Source organism: Pygoscelis adeliae, unplaced genomic scaffold, assembly GCF_000699105.1.
Source record: "Pygoscelis adeliae isolate BGI_AS28 unplaced genomic scaffold, ASM69910v1 Scaffold10, whole genome shotgun sequence".
Lineage (NCBI taxonomy): Eukaryota > Metazoa > Chordata > Aves > Sphenisciformes > Spheniscidae > Pygoscelis > Pygoscelis adeliae.
The window spans coordinates 1504020-1524283 of NW_008824053.1; the positions used below are offsets into that span (position 1 = coordinate 1504020).

Genomic DNA, 20264 nt, shown 5'->3' on the forward strand with positions numbered 1-20264 from the left:
AGAGAAAGCTAAATTCAAAATTGCCAAGAAAGTAAGCATTTTCCCAGGCAACAGAGAAACAATAATTAGAATTTCAATGTTTCTGTAGAACCAGCATTTTCTTAAAACTTTTTTTTTAAGGTAATACAATTAAAACATCTCATTTACACTAAATCCACATATTTAGTTTTGGTAAAGTTAGAACCCTTCATTTCAACTCCATTGCTTTGTTTTTAGTTACAGTCTAATACATGAAAGTTAAAGTGTTTTGACTTTTGTATTACATTACAACATAAAATACAATAAATATGAAAACAATTGCACAGCCTGACTGTATTAAAAATCTTATTTTAATGCATGGTGGAAACATGAATTCAAAACACTGGAATTTCCTGAAAAATAGAGAGTTTAAATTTCAATGAACAATCAATGGATTCTACTCTAGAGAATTGCTTCCATCTGCTTGATGGAATATTACACAGTTGCTCTGCATTGTCCAAATCTGGGAAAGACTGCCTTAAAGCAGGAGATTATACAGAATTATTGCCACATTTACATCTGCTGGATTAATTCCTAGGTACGAAGAATTAGAAAATGATGGACAAGAAAGTGAAGGTTAGCTCCTGGGCCTTGTCTGACAGACCAACACTTGTGACTATGTGTATCAAACAAGATCCACAAAATGATCACATCAGCAGTAGAAATAAAAAAATCACATATTGAGAAACTTGCATAAAAGTGTCCTGACTCATTGCCTTGAAACAACCTGGGGGGGCACATTTCCTTATATTTCCTCTCTCACGGAGCTCCGACAGAGGTAGGTTCCTCGAAGTTCATGCCATGGGTCTCAAAACCACCAGAATGCTCTTGAAAAAGGGGGGAAAAAGCATTTATTTTCAAGTTAATACCTGTTTAGTGCACTTAAAAATCCCATTTCAGACAATTCAGGCACAACTCACATCTTCGCTGTTGAGATAGCAGGTGGTTTTAAAGTCTATACTTCTTTTTAGCTTAACCGCTTTAACTAGTCCTGAAGTTCAGGTCCTCTGAGATAAAAGTTTGCAATGTGCTAGCACAATCCCTCGGGCCTTGAGTCACAGGGCTTTGACTCAGGGAGAGAACGCATCCTCCTTATCTGCTTGAGGAAATGAGTGGTTTGGCCCCTATGAAGCAGATTTTGAGAAAGTGCCAGGTGCAATAAACAAAGAGCTTGCAATTCCCCATTAGCTCCCAAAGCTTATTGAGGCTTTGTCCTACGCCTTGCGACTCTGACTTCACAGGCTTGAAGGAATACTTGGCAATGATGCTTCTTTTATGCATGCTAAAAATTGACTGACCACCATGGTGGAACATACATTTTCATCCAGCTTTGAAAAACTATCATGAAACTCTGCGAGACGCATTAGAAAACATTGGCAAAATAATGGTTGATCACAATGGGAAAAAAAAAAATCAGTATCTTTTCTATTCTACACAAAAAAAATCTTGGCCTCCACCACGTCGGTAATTTCACCACCCTGTAGTACTCCCGGCTGCTGTGAAGGAATACAGCATGCTAACGGACTGGTTTGCAATGTAGTTGTGTATTAAGCTTAAAGCATTTTTTATGGCAACCTAGATGCTCTTGAAAAGGGGGGAAAAAGCATTTATTTTCAATTTAATACCTGTTTAGTGTATTTAGATTGGGTATTTTTTCCAATTATACAAAGTTTGATGGGCACTGTTAGTCTTGCAACAAAAAAGCATAAATATACTGTCTTGGCACCACAACATTGTTTTAATACAATAGCAAGCCTTATCTTTCTCTAGCACTACTACGGACTTTTATCAAACTTCTAAATACTCTCTGGAATATTAAATGTACAAAGTTCAGATCAAAAAGGTTTTTTAAACGACAAAACTGGATGCGGGGTTTGTGGAGCCCGTTTTCCTCCCCCTCCCTGCTGCTCTACATGAGTCAGAGCAAGGGAGAATTCCCACGTCCAGTGAACAGTGCCCATTCTGTTATATCTTCTATTGAGGCCACAGAATAAAAACACAAATGGATCCACTTTTCACGAGAGGTCAATTGCAGTAACTGTATCTTTATTAAAGGAGGTTACACAGGTTGGAAAGGTCCACATTCTCTGTGATACGCACGCTAAGAACTTCTCTGTGGGTAAATGGTATTATTCATAGAAACCATACAAGATTTGATTTCAGCACAGCTTGCTAAATCCAAGCCGTAGGCTGAGTGTGCCCCACATGCAGATTGCAAGCCAAAGCCTTGATAAATAAAGCAGATGACTCTTAGACAGAACCAATAAGGAATTCAGTTCTAAATCTATGAACTAACACTTGTTCCCATTTCACAGACTAAAAAACAGACACCAAAAGGCTAAGTGTCCTGTTTAAGACACACAGGAAGACTGTGGCAAAATTGAAAACACAAAAATCATGCTTCCTCTGGCAAAAGATTTCTTTTTATCCTATTCATTACCACAGTGTAGGTGCTTATCTGCCTTAAAATGATTTCCTGCTACTACAATTCCATGATCATTACTCCTGCTACAAATCACTTGTGAACCGTGATAAACCGTGAGGACAACAGGAGAGGAGGCATGAGTAGAAGTCAAATTGTCAACTTCTGTGACTGAAAACTCATTATAACCATTCCGTTTACACAACCGTTAAATGGCTAACTAAATACCATAATGCTGCAATACTAGCTTAATGTATTCTGTCTCTTTGACCCTGGCTGCTCATTCTCACTACTTCAATGCAAGACTATCTTAGTCATGTTGACTTTTTTTTTTTCCCCTCGAGTTGACATTACAAACCAGATCAGATTAAAAAAAAAAAAAAAATCCACCAAAAAGGCTGTTTGGTTCTTTTCAAAACTGAATCAATTCCCTTGTACTCTTATGGATTTTCCCTTCTCTTATGCCAGTTTTAAGCATGTAGAATCATACTGTGAACAGAACACAGGTTTAAAAAAAGGCTGAAAACACATTTTTATATCTAGAACATTCTGCAGCTGCTCACAAACGGTTGGGCAATCAAAACTGCAAAAGCAACATGGTACAGAATCAATCCCACTATACCTTAAGTCAATATTGCCTCCACACACTACCTTGTGAAAGTGTGCTCAAAATTATCAGCAACTCGGCTAAGTGCTTAAAGGCTATTAGAATATGTACCCTTAAAACTACCACTTTGAAAGTATTATGGAGAGCACACAGTTAGATTCTAAATAGTTTGTTCCCCCTGTAACTATGATGGCACAGTTTCCTGAACTGGGATACTTTTTGGACTTCTGTATCGGAGGGGATAATGATTCCCAACTGGGATGAATAACAGCCACCTGACCGATGTCAATAAAGCAATACCGATTTATAATAGCTAAGAATCTAGGGCTTAAATTCAACATATGCAAAACAGATAAATGACGCCTTTTCCCCAAATCATGTACATTATTTATTGAGACAAAAAGTTATTGTGGACGAGGACTTTCCTTTGAAATGTATTTCAGTATTGCCTTCTTCCCAAGAGTTCTTGTGTTCACACTGGGACCTCCGGGCACTTCTGTGTGGGTACACAAACGTCTACATTTGCTTTAAGTAAGCTAAGCAAAAAGATTTACCTGAATTTTTGACAAAGAGAATTCACTTCCTAGTAGAAAAAGCACAAACCATACACTGCAATAAATCATGAAACAAAGAAGTCTGAGGGCTTATTTTTACACTTAGAATTACCCATGAAGTCCTTAAAATATAAAAAAAAAAAAAGAGCAAAACATAACCAAACGAGGATAGACATTCATGCAAGTTTAGATTTGTTCCCACTTTCACATCTGCACCAAAATGACTTATTCTATGGCAATTTCTTATTCTTAAATAAGATACGGCACATTATGAAGACTTCTTCATGATCTTTAACATAAATGTGTAGTTTGTTTTTTCTTTTGCATACATCTTTAATTGCTGTCTTATCTGATCAACAGGGTGTGGTGCAACCAACATCCTCACCAACTGCAACCACCTTCAACCCATGAAAACACATCTCTCAACTCTGTTTCTGATAACAACAAGCCCACGAGACGTCTTCATCTGTACAGAGAGAATACTATAGACAGTGTGAAAAAGATGTGTTGCTAGGAAAATTAGTTGCTTGCTTTTACGTATTAAAACTTTAGTGCAACTTATGTACACACATTCACATATGACTTCTACCAACATAAACACTCTTGAGACAAACATTTTGTGGAGCTGTAACACAAATATTTGTGAATTGTCAGCTGTTCATCATTTGACAACATAAGCATAGATTTAAAGTGATTTTTCAGTAGAATAAAAGCAGAATATGTCATCTAGCAAAGGAAGTACTAGAGATTTGTGCCACGTACACAAAAACTGTATTTGGTTTACTGAACCCTCACTCATACTTTTAAGAACTGGTAGAAAATGGAGGAAGAAAAGATGATGACTGAACTGGTCTATGCCCAGAGAGGTGGTGGATGCCCCATCCCTGGAAACATTCCAGGTCAGGTTGGACGGGGCTCTGAGCAACCTGCTCTAGTTGAAGATGTCCCTGCCCACGGCAGGGGGGTTGGACTAGATGACCTTTAGAGGTCCCTTCCAATCCAAACTATTCCATGATTCTATGAAAAGGACAAGAATATTGTTAAGGTTGCTTAGATTTCTTCTCTCTCTTGGAATGAGGCAAAACATAACTTTTTTCCAAGAACATAGTGACATGGCTTCAATTATTGGGCTAAACAATTTCTGTTACTTTATGGGATTCTCTTCAAATCATGCACAAAGACTATTAAACTAACATTAATGGAATAGTTGTATTTATTTTGAAGAACATTTCTTTATGTTTAACAAAATCATATGTTAACACATTAAGGAATTTCTGATGCAAGTATGAATATTTCATGCAAGCATAAGCTGCACTGCTTACGCTAAAAAGATAAGCAAAAAATTTTACTCTTAGTAAGATAGCACTGAGTCCCAGTGGGATCTGAATCCAGAACAATCACCACGTTACTACTCTTGCCGACTTCAGGCTAAAGCTGGCTGGAGGCCCTCATTCTTCCCAGCATTTTTAGATGGAGGGACAAGTAATCATGTGCATGTGTGTATGAAAAGCTTGCCGAGATGGTGGGCTAGCCACAATGCCAAAATCAAGGTCATTAAAGACAGTGCATATGGAAAGGGTCATTTTGCTAGGAACAGACCAATTACCAGTGAGCATATATAATGACTATTCATGATGTCAAAGCAGCTTGCCACACTGCTTTCATCTGCCAGCAGACAAATGCCTATACAAGAATGGTGCAGCTGTCAAGGGAATATTTGACTCAACGTATATGTATCTTGGAATGGGTTCTGTAGGCAGTCTGGCCTCTGTCCTGAGGTATTGGAGAGGATAATTCCACAAAATGACAATGTACGAGACCACAAAAATTCAAACCATAGCCTTGATATTACAAGAATCCTAGTTGATTTCAGCTGTTACAACAGAAAGAACCAGTTATTACACACAAATGTCTCACTGACCAAAATCAAGAATTTTTTTCTCCCTTTTCCCTCAGCACTGTTTATCCCATGACTCTTTAAAGGAAAACGCGTTATGCAGGCCGTTGAACAAAGAGACACGTCTAGAATTCTCTGCCTCTCAGCACTGCAGTACAGATAGTCACTTCCTTACTCTGACCGCGACCTTAAGACAGATGCACATACAGCAACGGAGTCACCCGGCTCCTGTGAAACAGCTCCAATCAAACTGGAGCAGATTAACAAGTCACAGAAGATAACAAAAAAAAAAAAAAAAAAAAAAGCTGCATTCTCAGGCATAACAGCATTTAAAGAAACTAATTCTTGAAACTGTAAGGTTGTCCTCAGCTAGTAGAAATCAGTTTAACAATAAGGTCTTTCCTGCTATGAATGAAGAGCTATCAGCTTGGTCTATCAGAAGTCACCCAGCATTTTTAAACGGGAGTTTTTAGCGCAGGTAGTGCCTTTATCCTATACTGTCAGGTACACGCTACAATTCTAAAAACAGTAAAGAAAATAATTATCCTCCCCTGTTCATTTGTTCCTAATTCTCAACATAAAGAAGCTGCAATGACTGATAGTGGAAATTGCTGCAGCTCCTCAGGAGCTTTTCCACTAGAAAATTTTCCGATCGCTTGGGCTGACTACCGAGACCCGGTGCAGAATTCTGATCCCCGAGCTACCACACGAGACGGCACAATTCCCTCTGGAAGCAAGGCCAGGCCTAAATGCATGCAAATCCCAGGGTCTGAAGACTTACGGAAGACAACAGACTGTAAGACAAAATAGAAATCTCTGCACTGAATCCTTTCTTAACCAGCATGTGAATGTCTCATGAATCCTTTCTTAACCAGCATGTGAATGTCTCATGAATCAAGCAGTGTTATAATTCACTAATATGACAAATAAGCGTTCTCATATACTTTCTGTATGATTTGGGGAAATGTACGTACAATTTATAAGTTTTGGTTCATGTTATGGAATGATACAATTGCTATAGGTTTGTATACCACTGTAAATATGTATCTACCTTTGTTGACCAGGACTGTATGACATTTTTCCCTGGAAAGATATTTAGGGAAAACAGCAAATTTAATGACTGGACTCTGGCTATACAACAGGAATACTAAAAAAGCAAACTAAAAGTATAACCTTGCCTCGTTTGTAGGGTAGAGAGGGTAGAGGATAAAAATATACAAATTTCAGGTTAAAGAGGGAAAGATGCCGGTAGGACTTATAACAGACTCTAAAAAACATACTGAAGGATTTAGCCAGGAGAAAATAAAAGATGAGCACGTTCAGCCAAAGACTCCGTAGCTCAAGTACAAACCAGAAAGACACAGGACCATGTTCCAGACACAACCCAGAGGGACTAAAACACCTGAAGCGGGTAAAACTTGTGGGGTGTGTTATTTTAACATAGATAATAAATGTATTATCTCATACTGTTACAGTAAAGGACAACGGTGGCTTCAGAATCCCTACAAGTGTTTCTGGGCATGCTCTCATATCTGTCATGGTCTCCCTCATGAAAAATCTCAGGAAGAACGCCCAGGATTCTGGGAAATTGTTTTTAACCTGAAGTGAGACCTTGGCATAGCTGCTCAGTTGCATTAGGCAGTCGAACAGTGGATTCAAGCACAAGGGTGAGAGTGCTAAAATATGAAACCTTTTTTCAAGTGTGTTCCGAGACCCCAGCCTTGGGGCAGTAACCAGATTCTGTTTAGTTTCTAAAAACATGAAGCACATTGGATCCAAGGAGTGCAGCCCAGAACTTTAGTATGGTAAGTAATCGGCTGGAGAAGGTAACCAGATCTCTAACAAATACTATTCAGAGTCTCATTTTAAATTGTTTGTGTTTCCAGTTCAAATCATATCACAACAAGAGATTCTTTTGAAAAATGTTAACCTCCAATTTCTTCTGATGAAATACAAAAACAGTATAGTGGTAAGCCACAGTGGGGATTTTTCAGTGATAGCAAAGGATCTTTCTTGTCACCTGAATCTATTATTTTCTATTTAGGAGAATATTCTGATGTTACAGCTCAACTCCAATCCTCCATTAAGAAAATATATATAGGAAGCACTACTAAGCAGTCAAGGATTAAGAAACAGTAAACTTAAGGATGCCCACGCATCTCCATGAATGCACACCTACCACTTTACACACCAATTTCATTGGCACATGCTGCATTCAAATAACAATAAACCTGCTATTTCTTCTACAGCCAGAGGTACTTAGGAGTTCACTAAAGTTGGACTCATAATCTGAGGAGTTTTGTTTAACTTTTCATGCAAATTTTCTGCTCCCTAAAATATTTATTTTAATAATTTTGACAAATAATTAAGATTTTCTTTTAACCTGTCACACAGTTTTTATTATCTGGGGGCAGAGTCTTATAAATTAGTGCATGCTGACCTGAACAGGGGCACAGACCCAGGACCTCTAGCCTCTCCTCAGTTAGCTGGGTGAGAAGATACTTCAGGCCAGAAGCCGTGCAAGTTGTGCTACTGCAGCTGCTATGTGCTGGCTCTCAGATGAACCTGGCTGCATCTATCTTTGTAGACACGAGCTAAAAAAAAAATTCTCTCAAAGCTATGATGTAGATGCAGTTGGGATTTTTCTTGCATCAACTTGTGACCAATCTAAAACTTAACACAACCTTAAAAAAATCTGCATTAAAGATTGTTACAGTCTTGGGTACTAACAGTTTATTCATCCTCCTCCTGGGGCAATTGGTAATAACAATAAGAAAGACTACGAATAATCTACATGATTTTAAAATGTTGCTTGCCCCAGGTAAGTGGAATTTTGCAGAATAAATATTAACCTGGATTTAAACTGAAGTTGAAAGAATGAGATTTTCAAATATCTGCACTCAAACGATCTGTGAATACAGAGAAGTGATTAAAGAAAATCTTGTTAACTTCAGCCAGATCAAAGACTTAAGTCAATATTGAGATCTTTTAACCTTCTCGTAAGTCTCTTGCAGATAGATATGCATTATCAGTCCCATAACACAAACCAATTTTTTTTCTACAGAGAACAGTGTTTATTGTCACTGCACTTTCAGACACTCTTCAATGTGGACACGGCTAGTTGCTAAACCCACCAGCAAGTTGAATAATTTCAGTATTTCCTTCATGAATTGACTGCAGAAACATATTATTCGTTTAAATGGTCAATCCTTAAATGTGAAACTTTTAGTTTCTACTTTTTTTTTTCCCCAGAATAAACATTTCCTAAAAAAAAAAAAGTAACAGGATTGCAAACGGGAACCAATGACTACCTGAACCAATGTCAAGTTCAGAGAAGACAAAGAACTCACTTGTTCAGTATAGAACTTACAATTGTTCCCCCAATAAATGGATATAATTTTTTTCCCCTCAAGTAAGGATTTTGACCAAATCCTATATTCAGTTCATACCAAGGCTACCATGTTGCTCACATAACACATAGCAAGTCACATAAAGATATGCACCAAGTGTTTAATCTTCAGCGGAAAGTCTAGTGGTTAACCATGCAAACAAATTATTTAACATTTTCCTCGGGAATCATTGCATTTCCATGTCCAGAGTGGTTAACATTTGTGTGTCATTTCAGTAACACATAGTTATGGTCAGGACATCCAGAGTCTGTATCCCCTAAAGCAAAAATGGGGAGGTTAATGTTCTAAGGCACTTGATTCAACCAGACTAATAAATTTTCCTTCCTCTGTAAATGATCTAACTGAGGTAATTTAGACAACCAGAGCTGGAAAATTTATGCTCAGCTAAATGAATCATGAGTCTACAGAATGCTTAAATTCAGAAAAAGACTCGAGGGTAGCAACACGCATATTGACAAAACTGTTGAAGAAATGCAACTGCAGGAAAAATAAATACAACATGGGATGTCTGTAAAGAGGTATCACGCATAGGAACAAAAAATAAAAGTAATTTTTCCTCTGCCTATGAGGCCAGTGATGGTATTTCCAGTGTCTTACTGGAAGACCACTGAGTAGCTCCCAGTCTTTCTCATTAGGAAGATATATAGAGAAAGAGTGAGTTGTATAAGACAGGAAAGATCACAAAAACACATGCAAAAGCAGAATAAAGCCAATAGGATAGGAATAATAATAGAAGGTGAAAATACAACCCGTTTGCAGCAAATTAGGTTGGCATATCTAGGCACAAATGACATGCACTAATTTAAATACTCATCAGAAAAAAACCTTCTCAATGGAAAGATGAAGCACCTTGTCGAATAATCCAGCTTTGGACTTAAAAGTCATTGATGCTTTGAAATATTAGGTCAGTGTAGTGTTTCTTTAAAAACTGAATGTTGTAATCCCTTACATGGCAGAAAACACTTTTTGCAACTTCCCTTGTGCTTAATATAAAAAGCAAGAACAACAGATCTATCAAAGATAATTTACTTCTGTGTTTCCAGAGGCAGACCAAAAGTAGCTGAAGGGTTGAAGTGTAAGAGAACAGGTTTATTTATTGCTCAGATAAAACTGGTAGCGGCACACAGCCTGTAATTGCCTTTGTACAACTCTCCTGCTACAATCGCTATTTCAGTAACTCTGGGTTAGCGGATAGACTACTTAATCCAAGAAGTCTTTCTCCCTGTCCGTGGAACTTCTCTGAAGCTGTAAACAGGGTGGTCCACATTGCCCAAGAACTGCATGACAGGATCTTCTCTTACGACACTATTTCTAATAATACTGCATACTTCAGGAGCAAAATCCTCCTCTTAAATCTACATGATAAATTGTGATCGGGACAGTCTACTCTTCCTATTGCTATGAACGTAAACTGGAGTTTGCAGTGCACCAAAAATCAAATTGATAGTTATCAGAACTTGAGAGAATAGCTCCCTTCTTTGAATTTTTTTTTCCAAAAGTTAGTACCAAAAAATCTGCAGTTGAGTATTTGTTCCTCACCTAGCCATTTTGTTTTGTTGATCTTTTCTAAAACACAAATGGTTCTATAAAGTACCACAATATATGATAAATTGGAAAATGGCATCATACAATTAAAAAAAATAATATAAAGTAAGTAAAACAGCATGATTTGTACTTAAAACGGAGGAGGCTACTACAAAGATGTTCTATAGTGGCATATACATTTCAAAGTAATCTGCAGGTTTCCTCAAGAAAGTATGCACACCATCATTAATCTCATGGGCAGAATTTGGCAATGTATTATTTACAAGCAAGACAAAGCTCTCTTATTTAACTTACCAAAATGCTAATGCTGCACTTTCCAAAGAGGTTCACATAACTCACTCAAATCCCACTGAAATACGAGCATCCAGTTCAAATTAAGTTTTTTAACATCTCTCACTATGAATTCCCCAAATCCCAAAATGCACTCTAATTCCTTCTGCCAAGATAGGTTTTCATTATAATATCACCTTTCTCATAGAGCTCCTCCATCGCTCTCCAGGTTTCAGCTCGGACCTCTCGATTGCTTTTACCCGGAACATGTGCATCAGGCCAGTGTATTAAATAAAGATCTAAAAAAGAAACAGAACTGGATTACTCATTAAAGTGTCCAAAAAGTATATACATCAAACCATGTGAAACAGCATTTTCCCTCCATAATGGCCCCTAACATATTATCATCAAAATGGTTTCAATTACTACTCCACGATCATTACTGTATACGTCCATTTAGTTTTAATAAGCAAAATCTGCAACATTTCATTAACAACTAAAGGTAGCGGAAGTTGCACATGTGCCCCAGGTTTAGGTCACTGTAATCAGAATTTCATGGTCACATATGCACTTAATAAACTTTCAACACGTAACAAGCCCCATTTAAGTCAAAGGGATTTTGGTCACTGGAATTAAGACCGGACTACTGCTGAAGTGCTACAAGTCTTCAAGTTTATGGAAGATAAATATGTTTGGCAGTTCTATAGATATTTTATACAAACTCAGCAGTGGGTCTGGTTTTTTCCTTTCTAAAGAATACTTCCAATATGAATTTCTGTTGGAAATTACAGCACATTCTCTCATGCAGTTTTTTTGCTATGATTTTGTGGCAGCATTTGTGATTTTTTAAAAATATTATTTTAAGGGAACAAAATTATGCTTTACTACATTTTATGAAATATTAGCACAATTTCAAACACAATTAAGATTTACTGCTGATGAAATTATCCAAGCAGCTGCTGATCCTGGCTGTTTCAGGAAAGCATTTTTTTTGTGTTGTCTCCATGCAAGAAAAGACCATCCTCCTACTGCAAAAGGAAGCATTGCCAACATAAATTAAAAATGAGAAATTTACATGTATTGGACTCAGAGTTCCAAATCAGATTACCTACATTTCAAAAACTATAGGACCTATAACCCCTTTATAAGTTTGTAGACACTGCTAGACATTCTGAAGGAGAAACTTAGGAGATACTGTGAAAACAATTATATTTCTATTTAAAGCCTAACTGCAGATTAAACAAGTAACTGCAGGCATCCCAGTCAAAGAGGTGTTGGGTCTTTGTCGCATACATTAGTCTGACACAAAACAGGAAAAGGAAATAAATGCATGACTGAGATGCGCATCATTGCCATCGTGCTTTATAAAATTCCTTTTTTGGCGGTTCAAATACAGAGTTAAGAAATAAAAAAAAATAGACTCATTTGCAATGAGCAGAGGTTTTTGTTCTTTGAATGCATCACACCATTCATTTACAGCACCTCTTTGTGAATACACAGATCCTCTGCCATATTTTTTTGCACTAATGATTACTATACCACTGGGCTGCTATATTAGCTTTCCACCTCTATAAATATAAATTCAACCTCGATTTACGAGGAAAAGGTAACATGAAATTCACTATAATACACCAGTTCCCATTTAGGTACATCATTGCAACACTGTTAAAGAGAGTATTTTGCTTACATTAAGAATCTAATTAGAACAGTACAGAATTTTGTACAGTAAGATACATTACAGATGTATCGAGGAAAAAATTATTTTGGGTCTATCACAAAAATCATGAGCTAAATTTGCACTTTCTAATACCAATAACCCATTAGACTTTTAAACACAGTTGCTCAGACAAGCAAATATCACTCATATATAATGATTTATCACTCATATATAATGATCATATATCATGATAATGATAATAGGCGCTTAGGGACATGGTTTAGTGGGCATGGTGGTGTTGGGTTGACGGTTGGACTCGATGATCTTGGCGGTCTCTTCCAACCTTAATGATTCTATGATTCTATGATTTGCAGCATCTGGATTTACGTCACATTTAAAGAGAAAGTTGCTCATCCTTTGCCCTTATAAACATAAAATCCAATCCCAATTTAGAAAAGAGTAAAAAAAACCAGATTCAGTCTTGTTCATCACTGATCTGCAAATAGTTACTTCTTCTCTAATTGCTCTGAAGAAAGAAGTTGTATTTATTAAGAATAAATACCAATATATAGTATGGGAATAAAGACCAATTTCTGTGACATTTAAGTGAAAACTAATATTGGGATATTGATTAAAGCATTTGGTAAGGTTATGTTCAAAACTCAGGACTACTCTAATTCTGTTGCCAATAAAGTTTCTTAAAATTTCCACTGACTTATATTAGACGCAATCCCAAGGATTAGCATTAGGAATCGCTAATATCAAGTGTTCATTCTGATCTAAAATTATATATGCCATTGGTGGTACTTACTGCATAGAGACTGCCATGTTTCAATTTAAATTTTTTTGCTTGGATAAAGCAAATGTCATATATAAGTAGGTGAAGGTTACTGGTATCTGATGCCTACCTACATAAAAAAGGAAGAATTACATATCTTTAATTGCTGCTTGTTATGTTCTCCAAATTAGACTCATAAGAACTTCTTAACTATGCAGAAACATGTCGTATAACACCAACAAAAAATAATCATTAACTTCAGCAAATTTCACCAAAAGCTACTTTTCCAAAAGCCTGACTATTCAGTTAGACATCACAGTTTGCAAATGTTCACAGAAATAGCTACACCATGGACTTCCATATACAAAGATGCTTTGTACTCGGCCCAAGAAACTGAAGCGCTCTCAGAAGGATGACTTTTAACAGATTTGATAACCAAAAGATCTCTGGCCTTGGGTATTTAAAAAATGCAGTACACCACCCTTCCCTGTATTAGTGTTGGAGACCTCTTCAATGCAAACATGATTAGCTGTCGGTCCTTTATTTTAGAAAGGTGATGTTATCAGGTATGTGACGTCCATATCATCCTGTTACTTTTATTTTAATTTAGGCTTTTTGTTGAAATAAACATTACTTCGCAGTTAGAAATATACACATTTAGGGCTAGAAAACATCTACTGGATCACAAAGCGCAGTCCTCCTGACTGCGAGAGGTGTTCGCGAAAGATGTGGGCAAAGGTGCCTTATCTCAGAGATACAGTAGAACAGTCTTTCTGCCAGTCATGCACAATCCACCCCAGCACAGCTAGAAGCAGAAGGAATACAAGGTAACAGGCAGTGAGCAACGCAGCTGCCACTCTATTTAAATAAACTAAGCATAGCTCGTTTTAAATTAGGATCTGCTTACTTCTACTGCATCTGTTAGAAAACTTTCCGTAATACCCGTAGGCCAATAAAAACAGTAAGCATCTCACAAACCAAGGGCTACGATTTCATTTGTACACACATTCACACCTACACCCACACGCTTTCTTTTGCTTAAAATATTTCCCCTCCTGGGGGATAACACGAGCACAAACACTGTTATTTTCATTTTGGAGGCAAGAAATTAGTTTTAAACTAATTTATCAAAATGGCTTAAGGTTCCAGTAATCAAGACGTAACTTTATCACTGGAGGTTTTTAAGAACAGACTACATTTTTATCTGTTGAGAATGATGTGGCTGTGCCTTGTGATGTGGGACAGATTAATCAATACTTTGAGATGTCTTCCAACCGTTTTTTTTTTTTTAATAACTCAGAATAAAAAACCCCGATGATTCACAGTATCAGGATGCACTTGAGAAAGAAGAGAAATACCCAAACATTCACAATCAAATTTTGTATTTACCAGCTTTTTACAGCATCCTTTACAGACAATCAAGCTGTAGTAGTACAGTGTTAAGTGAGGGCCTGAAATTCATTCACATGTCAAAACACAGGGCTGCAGGAAAACTAAAATTAACGTGAGAACTGCTTTCACACAGGCATTTAAAATAGAGTGGCTTATTACATTTTAGTGGTTGCAGCACCTACAATCAACACAGTTCCTCTGAACTCAAAAGTACAGGGACATTTCACACATTTAAAAGCCAACAGCATGTTGCATGGAAATAAAAGTTTGCAATTCTATTCAAATTCCTAATACAGTATTAAAAAAAGGGTCAAAACTCACTATAACAAACCTGGTTTTGAAGAACAAGCCCTGGCTCATATCAAACCTAAAAGCAAAAGTATATTTTTTCAATGTTTAGCACAGTTATCTTAATGCAATGATTGTATTTTCCCTGCTTTTCTCAATCGTCACTGCACTTAGTATGTACACGATGCATTTTTCTCTCCCGCCCAATCTTTGTTGTTGTTGTTGTTTTTTATTCTATTGGAACAAGGACCAATGTGAAGCAACCTCCAAAGTGTTCTGAATTCATACACAATCTGAACTGGGTGTATTATCATCATTTGTGTGATTCATCTATTACACTGAATAGGCTGATAAAACATTTGTCCAACTCCAGCTGGGGATTTGCAATAGGTTAAATTTGCCTGAACGTGACAGACTCGGAACACTCAAAAGGAAAATAAAATTGTTTATGAATTCGGTAACCCACAAGTCACATTCAAGAAGAATTTACTTTGGAGGTTTGATCCAAATCCCAAGGAATGTATTCTGCTACTGCCAAACCTGTAAGATTTGCTGCCATTTCATATCGGTTTACTGTGACTGCTAGTCGAGGACCACATTTAGAAAATGCAAGGAGCAGAGTATCTGTTACAACCACTGCCCACAAATAATACAAATTTCCAGCTTCTCATGGATATATAATCTACTGATTCAAATAAAAATCCTGGAACACTGCTCTCCTAATACCATTTGCCCGAAAAGTGTTTCTCGAAAAGGTTTCATAACAGTATTTTACATGGAACACTTCTCTTAAAAAGCTGCAACTGCTTTCAGCAGTTCATCTGTTTTAACAGCTGGCATTCTATATACTGCTAATGCACAGATTTATCAATTCCTGTTAGGTTATTTCCCAAGTCTCTAATTCAGTCTGCACGGATGGACTGTGTGGCCCATAAGGATCCTCAAGACAATTAACGGCACCCTCCTTGGAACAAAGAACGTAGCTGCACGTTGAGCAGCCAGGGCTCCTACAGCTTTTTCTGTTTGCACTCTTCTGAATGACTAACTTTCCCTCCGACGTAAAGGTCTGACTTCACAGATATATTATTTAGGATCTTTCAATTTTCTATATGAACCATGTATCTTACAGAAATGCTGCGAACCACCACGTGTTTGGTTAGTATCACGTAACGAAATCAGGAAATTCTGATTTAGGTACATTTCATGTACCTTTATTTCACATTCCTATTTCACAGAAAAACTGCCAGCTTTAACACATGCTTGTAACTAAAGGATTTACTTTCCTAAATAAGCTTGGACACGAATTGCCCTGTTATTACCAGTTCTTTTCTTGCCATGGATTTCATGTCCTCTCTATGGTGTAGACTGGCCAGCAGAAAAGGGACTTAAAATGCAGGTATGAATGAAAACAGAGCTAGGATATCTAAGCTTAGTTCTACAAGCTTATAACCATATTTTCAAACCAATCTTCTGCATTCCAGTTACTTTTGCTAGACTTGTGATAACCCTCAAAATTTCCATCAAAAAGCTCTTATTCTAAGCATTCTTGAAACACTTGAAGAGTTCACGTTTCAAGACATGGCCACTTTTTGCTTAAAAATCCTTCCAATAGCACCTACCAGCTGGGTGCTTTCAGGCAGGAGGTACAGGACTCCCTAAAGCATGATGCTTTATATGAACCCCACGAAACACACCATGTATTGTACCCCCTCTAAGGGTCTACTTCCCCAGCATATATAGCACTAAACACAGAACTCAACCGTCTCTCTTTCACACGCGTGCAGATCATACCGCGTTTAACAAAAATGGTCTGTGGAGTTGATCCAACAGAGATTAAACTCAAGCAGCCAAACCCGTTACTCCATTTGCCATCCCATCCTTCTGGCGGAGGTCACCATCCCCATTGACAGATCAGTGAATTGCACGTGAAATATTTCCTAAGCCATCAGAGTTTACAAATCGCCAAGTTAAAGCAAACTGAAGCCAGCCATTGATTTAGGTCACTATGTCAGACTAAGTGGTGGTTCAGGAAGAGCTTTATAAATTTTTCAGACATCTCCACGTCAGTGGAAGAAAGGTGAGGAAGGAGGGAAGGCAGGTGAGAGTATCTTAAAAAAAAAAAAAAAAAAGCGGGGGGGGGAGGGCAGGTGGGAGAAAATCTGGTATGGAGGCAAATTGCACAGGCAGTCGTAATACTCCTTAATGTGTCTTACTAATATGAGCAAAAGAAGTCTCAGAGCTGAACATATCTTACAAACTGAAGTTCTGTTTATGCCATTCCAAGGATTCACTCACACAGTGACAGTATTTGTGCATTTCTTGCTCTCACATATTTTTTTCCTTGTTTCACGTATTTCTGCTTAGCAGCAATATGTAAACGGAGTATTTGTGTGAGCACCTACTTTAATCAGTCTACTACCTGAGAAAATAAAAGCAAATTACAGTACCGAAAGGAATCACCGAAAATGATTTCCTGGAAGTGAGTCAAGTTTTCCTCTCATCAACATTCAGCACCAGTGCCACGGCAAGCAGAAGAAAAAAAGAATGCAAACACAAAACATAACAAGTAGAAAGCAGAGAGGAGGAAACGTTATTTCTTAACTGAGAGGAGAAAGTCAGGGCTTGAAACTTTGTTTATGAAAGTCTCTTTGCAGTGACCTGTATTTGCATGGGACAGACAGAAAGAGATTTTAATTCATTTTGCATTATTTTGTACCTGTGCAGGGAGTTAAGGGATACATTTCCATAAAGATACATTTCCATAAAGAATGGAGCCAAAGATGTGCATTCAAATATCTGTCTTTAACAGATACAGTTTTTCCTTTCATCTTGCAATGTACCCAAGCAAAAAAGCCAGTGAATACAGCACACAGCTGCCATTAATATTATATGCCATTAATTCTGCGAAATCTGTACTTCACAAAAGCTGTTCACTTCCTCATTAAAGTTTATTTAACAGTGGGACAGGGTGAGGAAAGGGAAGCAAAATGAGGGTTTTCAGGACGCTGACAGATAATGTCTGATGGTTAGGTCAATTATTCCTTGACGATCAGCACAAACACTATCTCCACCAATGTTGTTATTTTAGACTACTACTTTAAACTTATCTTCCTCTACCTCCACTTTCTTTTCATTGCACTAGCTAGGGAAGAAGCAGCAAAAGCATTTTAAAAAAATATCATGTTTATTTTTATGAGGTACCTCCTCTCCTATGACCTGTTGCAAAGAATTAATTGGCATCATTATTGCAGCTCTTTGCCTGTCTAATAAGGGAGTAACAATATCACATCTTTGACTACAAGAAGTTTATGATCAGGGTTAAGTTTCAAAGTGCATAAGTCTAACTCAGTGTTAGTTCAATTTAGTCTTCTAAAGTCTTGTAGATACTTCTAACACTTTCCCCAAAGTATATTGCATCACACAGACCAAACTAAAGGCAGTTATTCAGAATTTTTAAAAGTTAATAGATGTACTGTCCTGGTTTTGGCTGGAATAGAGTTAATTTTCTTGACAGCAGCTGCTATGGGGCTGTGGTTTGGATTTGTGCTGGGAACAGTGTTGATAACACAGGGATGTTTTCGCTCCTGCTGAGCAGTGCTGACACGGAGTCAAGGCCTTTTCTGCCTCTCACCCCACCCCACCAGCGAGCAGGCTGGGGGGGCACAAGGAGTTGGGAGGGGACACGGCTGGGACAGCTGACCCCAACCGACCAAAGGGATATCCCACACCATATGACGTCATGCCCAGCATATAAAGCTGGGGGAAGAAGGAGGAAGGGGGGGACGTTCGGAGTGATGGCGTTTGTCTTCCCAAGTCACCGTTACGCGTGATGGAGCCCTGCTTTCCTGGGGATGGCTGAACACCTGCCTGCCCATGGCGAGGAGTGAAGGAATGCCTTGTTTTGCTTTGCTTGTGCGCGCCGATTTGCTTTGCCTATTAAACTGTCTTTATCTCAACCCATGAGTTTTCTCACTTTTATCCTTCCGATTCTCTCCCCTGTCCCACCGGGGGGGAGTGAGCGAGCAGCTCATGGCAGTGCTTAGTTGCTGGCTGGGGTTAAACCACGACACCTACAAAATAATTTTTAGAAAGGACTCCCATTCCTTGGGATTCAAAAGACCACACAAGAAATTAGGCATTTTTGTTGCCCTGCTACCAATAAATTATTGTAAAGTTTATGAATCCTTGTTTCATAGGTTTTGGGTGTTTTTAGCAAAATATATAAAACTCATGTAGTGGATCCTCAAATCAATTTAACAATGAAACATACCTTTACAAAACATACCTTGATCTGTTTTAAAACATTTGCAACAGGAAAAATTCTGTGCTCTCAATTATATGCATGTGAACTTTCCAGAGATCAAACAGAACAAGAAATCTGCAAATGGGTAAATAAAGGCAGAATTTGTTTTCTGTGATCTATCTGTACGACATCATTTTTTTCCGGAATTCATTCATCTTTGCAAATACTCACATGGAAGGCGCAATAAATGAGCTATATGTAAAGGTTCATACCAAGATATTCAACACCAAGTCTTTCACATGACTCCAAGCAGGCTTTTTTTGTGTTTTCATAGCCATAATCACTATGCCACAGTTTCGTAGTTATCCAGAGGTCCTCCCGCTTCACACCACTCTCTTTGATGGCTTTTTGGAGGAGAGATTCACAGCCGTATCTTTTTGCTGTGTCAATATGACGAACGCCACATTTTTGTAATGCATGGACCACAGCATCATGGGAATAGCCACCCTGATGGGAAGTACCTAAACAAACAAAATCAGAAGTGAATTGTCAGCAGCGAATTATGAGGGACATTTTTTATCATTCTTTTTAATTTTTGCTTTCCTTTTTTTTGTATATTGTCGCAGAACCTTCTTATTCAATTTTCATTTTCTAATAGTAAACAAATGGGAACTGACAGATCTCTAGGCTGGGAAAATACATAAAGTGCTAGAATGTTGACGCTGATCAGAAATAACTCCAGCGAATCAAATATCAACAGCATCTAACTGTAAAGAAGTGATTTCAGAAGTCAGGCTGAAGACCATCAAAGAGAAAACACATGCTTTATGGCAAATTAGTATATGGCACTTAATTTTCATATAGGAGTGCAACACTTACAGATGAAAATACTAACAATAAGAAATAAAATACAACTGAAAAAGCAATTCACTCTGCAGAAAGCATATCCTGAAGCCTTTACTCTGTTGAACTCCTGGTAGCTTCAGGTTATTATTGCATTGTACAACCCCAGACTGGGCCATACCGCAGGTGCAATTCACATAATGTCAAGCTCAGCAGTAACCAAAACAATGGAATCCTACACAAGAGTTACAGAATGGGCATACAGGGAGTTTCAGTAACAAAGTACTGAACTCTCATTGTGTAGGTATTCACTGGATGTGTATTTTGCATGTCAAGGGGA

At 37.8% G+C, this 20264-nt stretch overlaps 1 protein-coding gene across 1 annotated transcript in view; it reads right to left on the reverse strand.

The window, feature by feature from the left end:
* Positions 1-20264, reverse strand: part of LOC103925173 (uncharacterized oxidoreductase ZK1290.5-like) — a 53092-nt gene that overhangs the window by 18264 nt on the left and 14564 nt on the right. The window contains exons 4-5 of the mRNA XM_009333853.1: positions 19354-19602; positions 10921-11022 (exon numbers count right to left, since the gene is read on the reverse strand). Coding sequence (XP_009332128.1) covers positions 10921-11022; positions 19354-19602 — 351 coding nt within the window. The remainder of the gene's footprint in view (positions 1-10920; positions 11023-19353; positions 19603-20264) is intronic.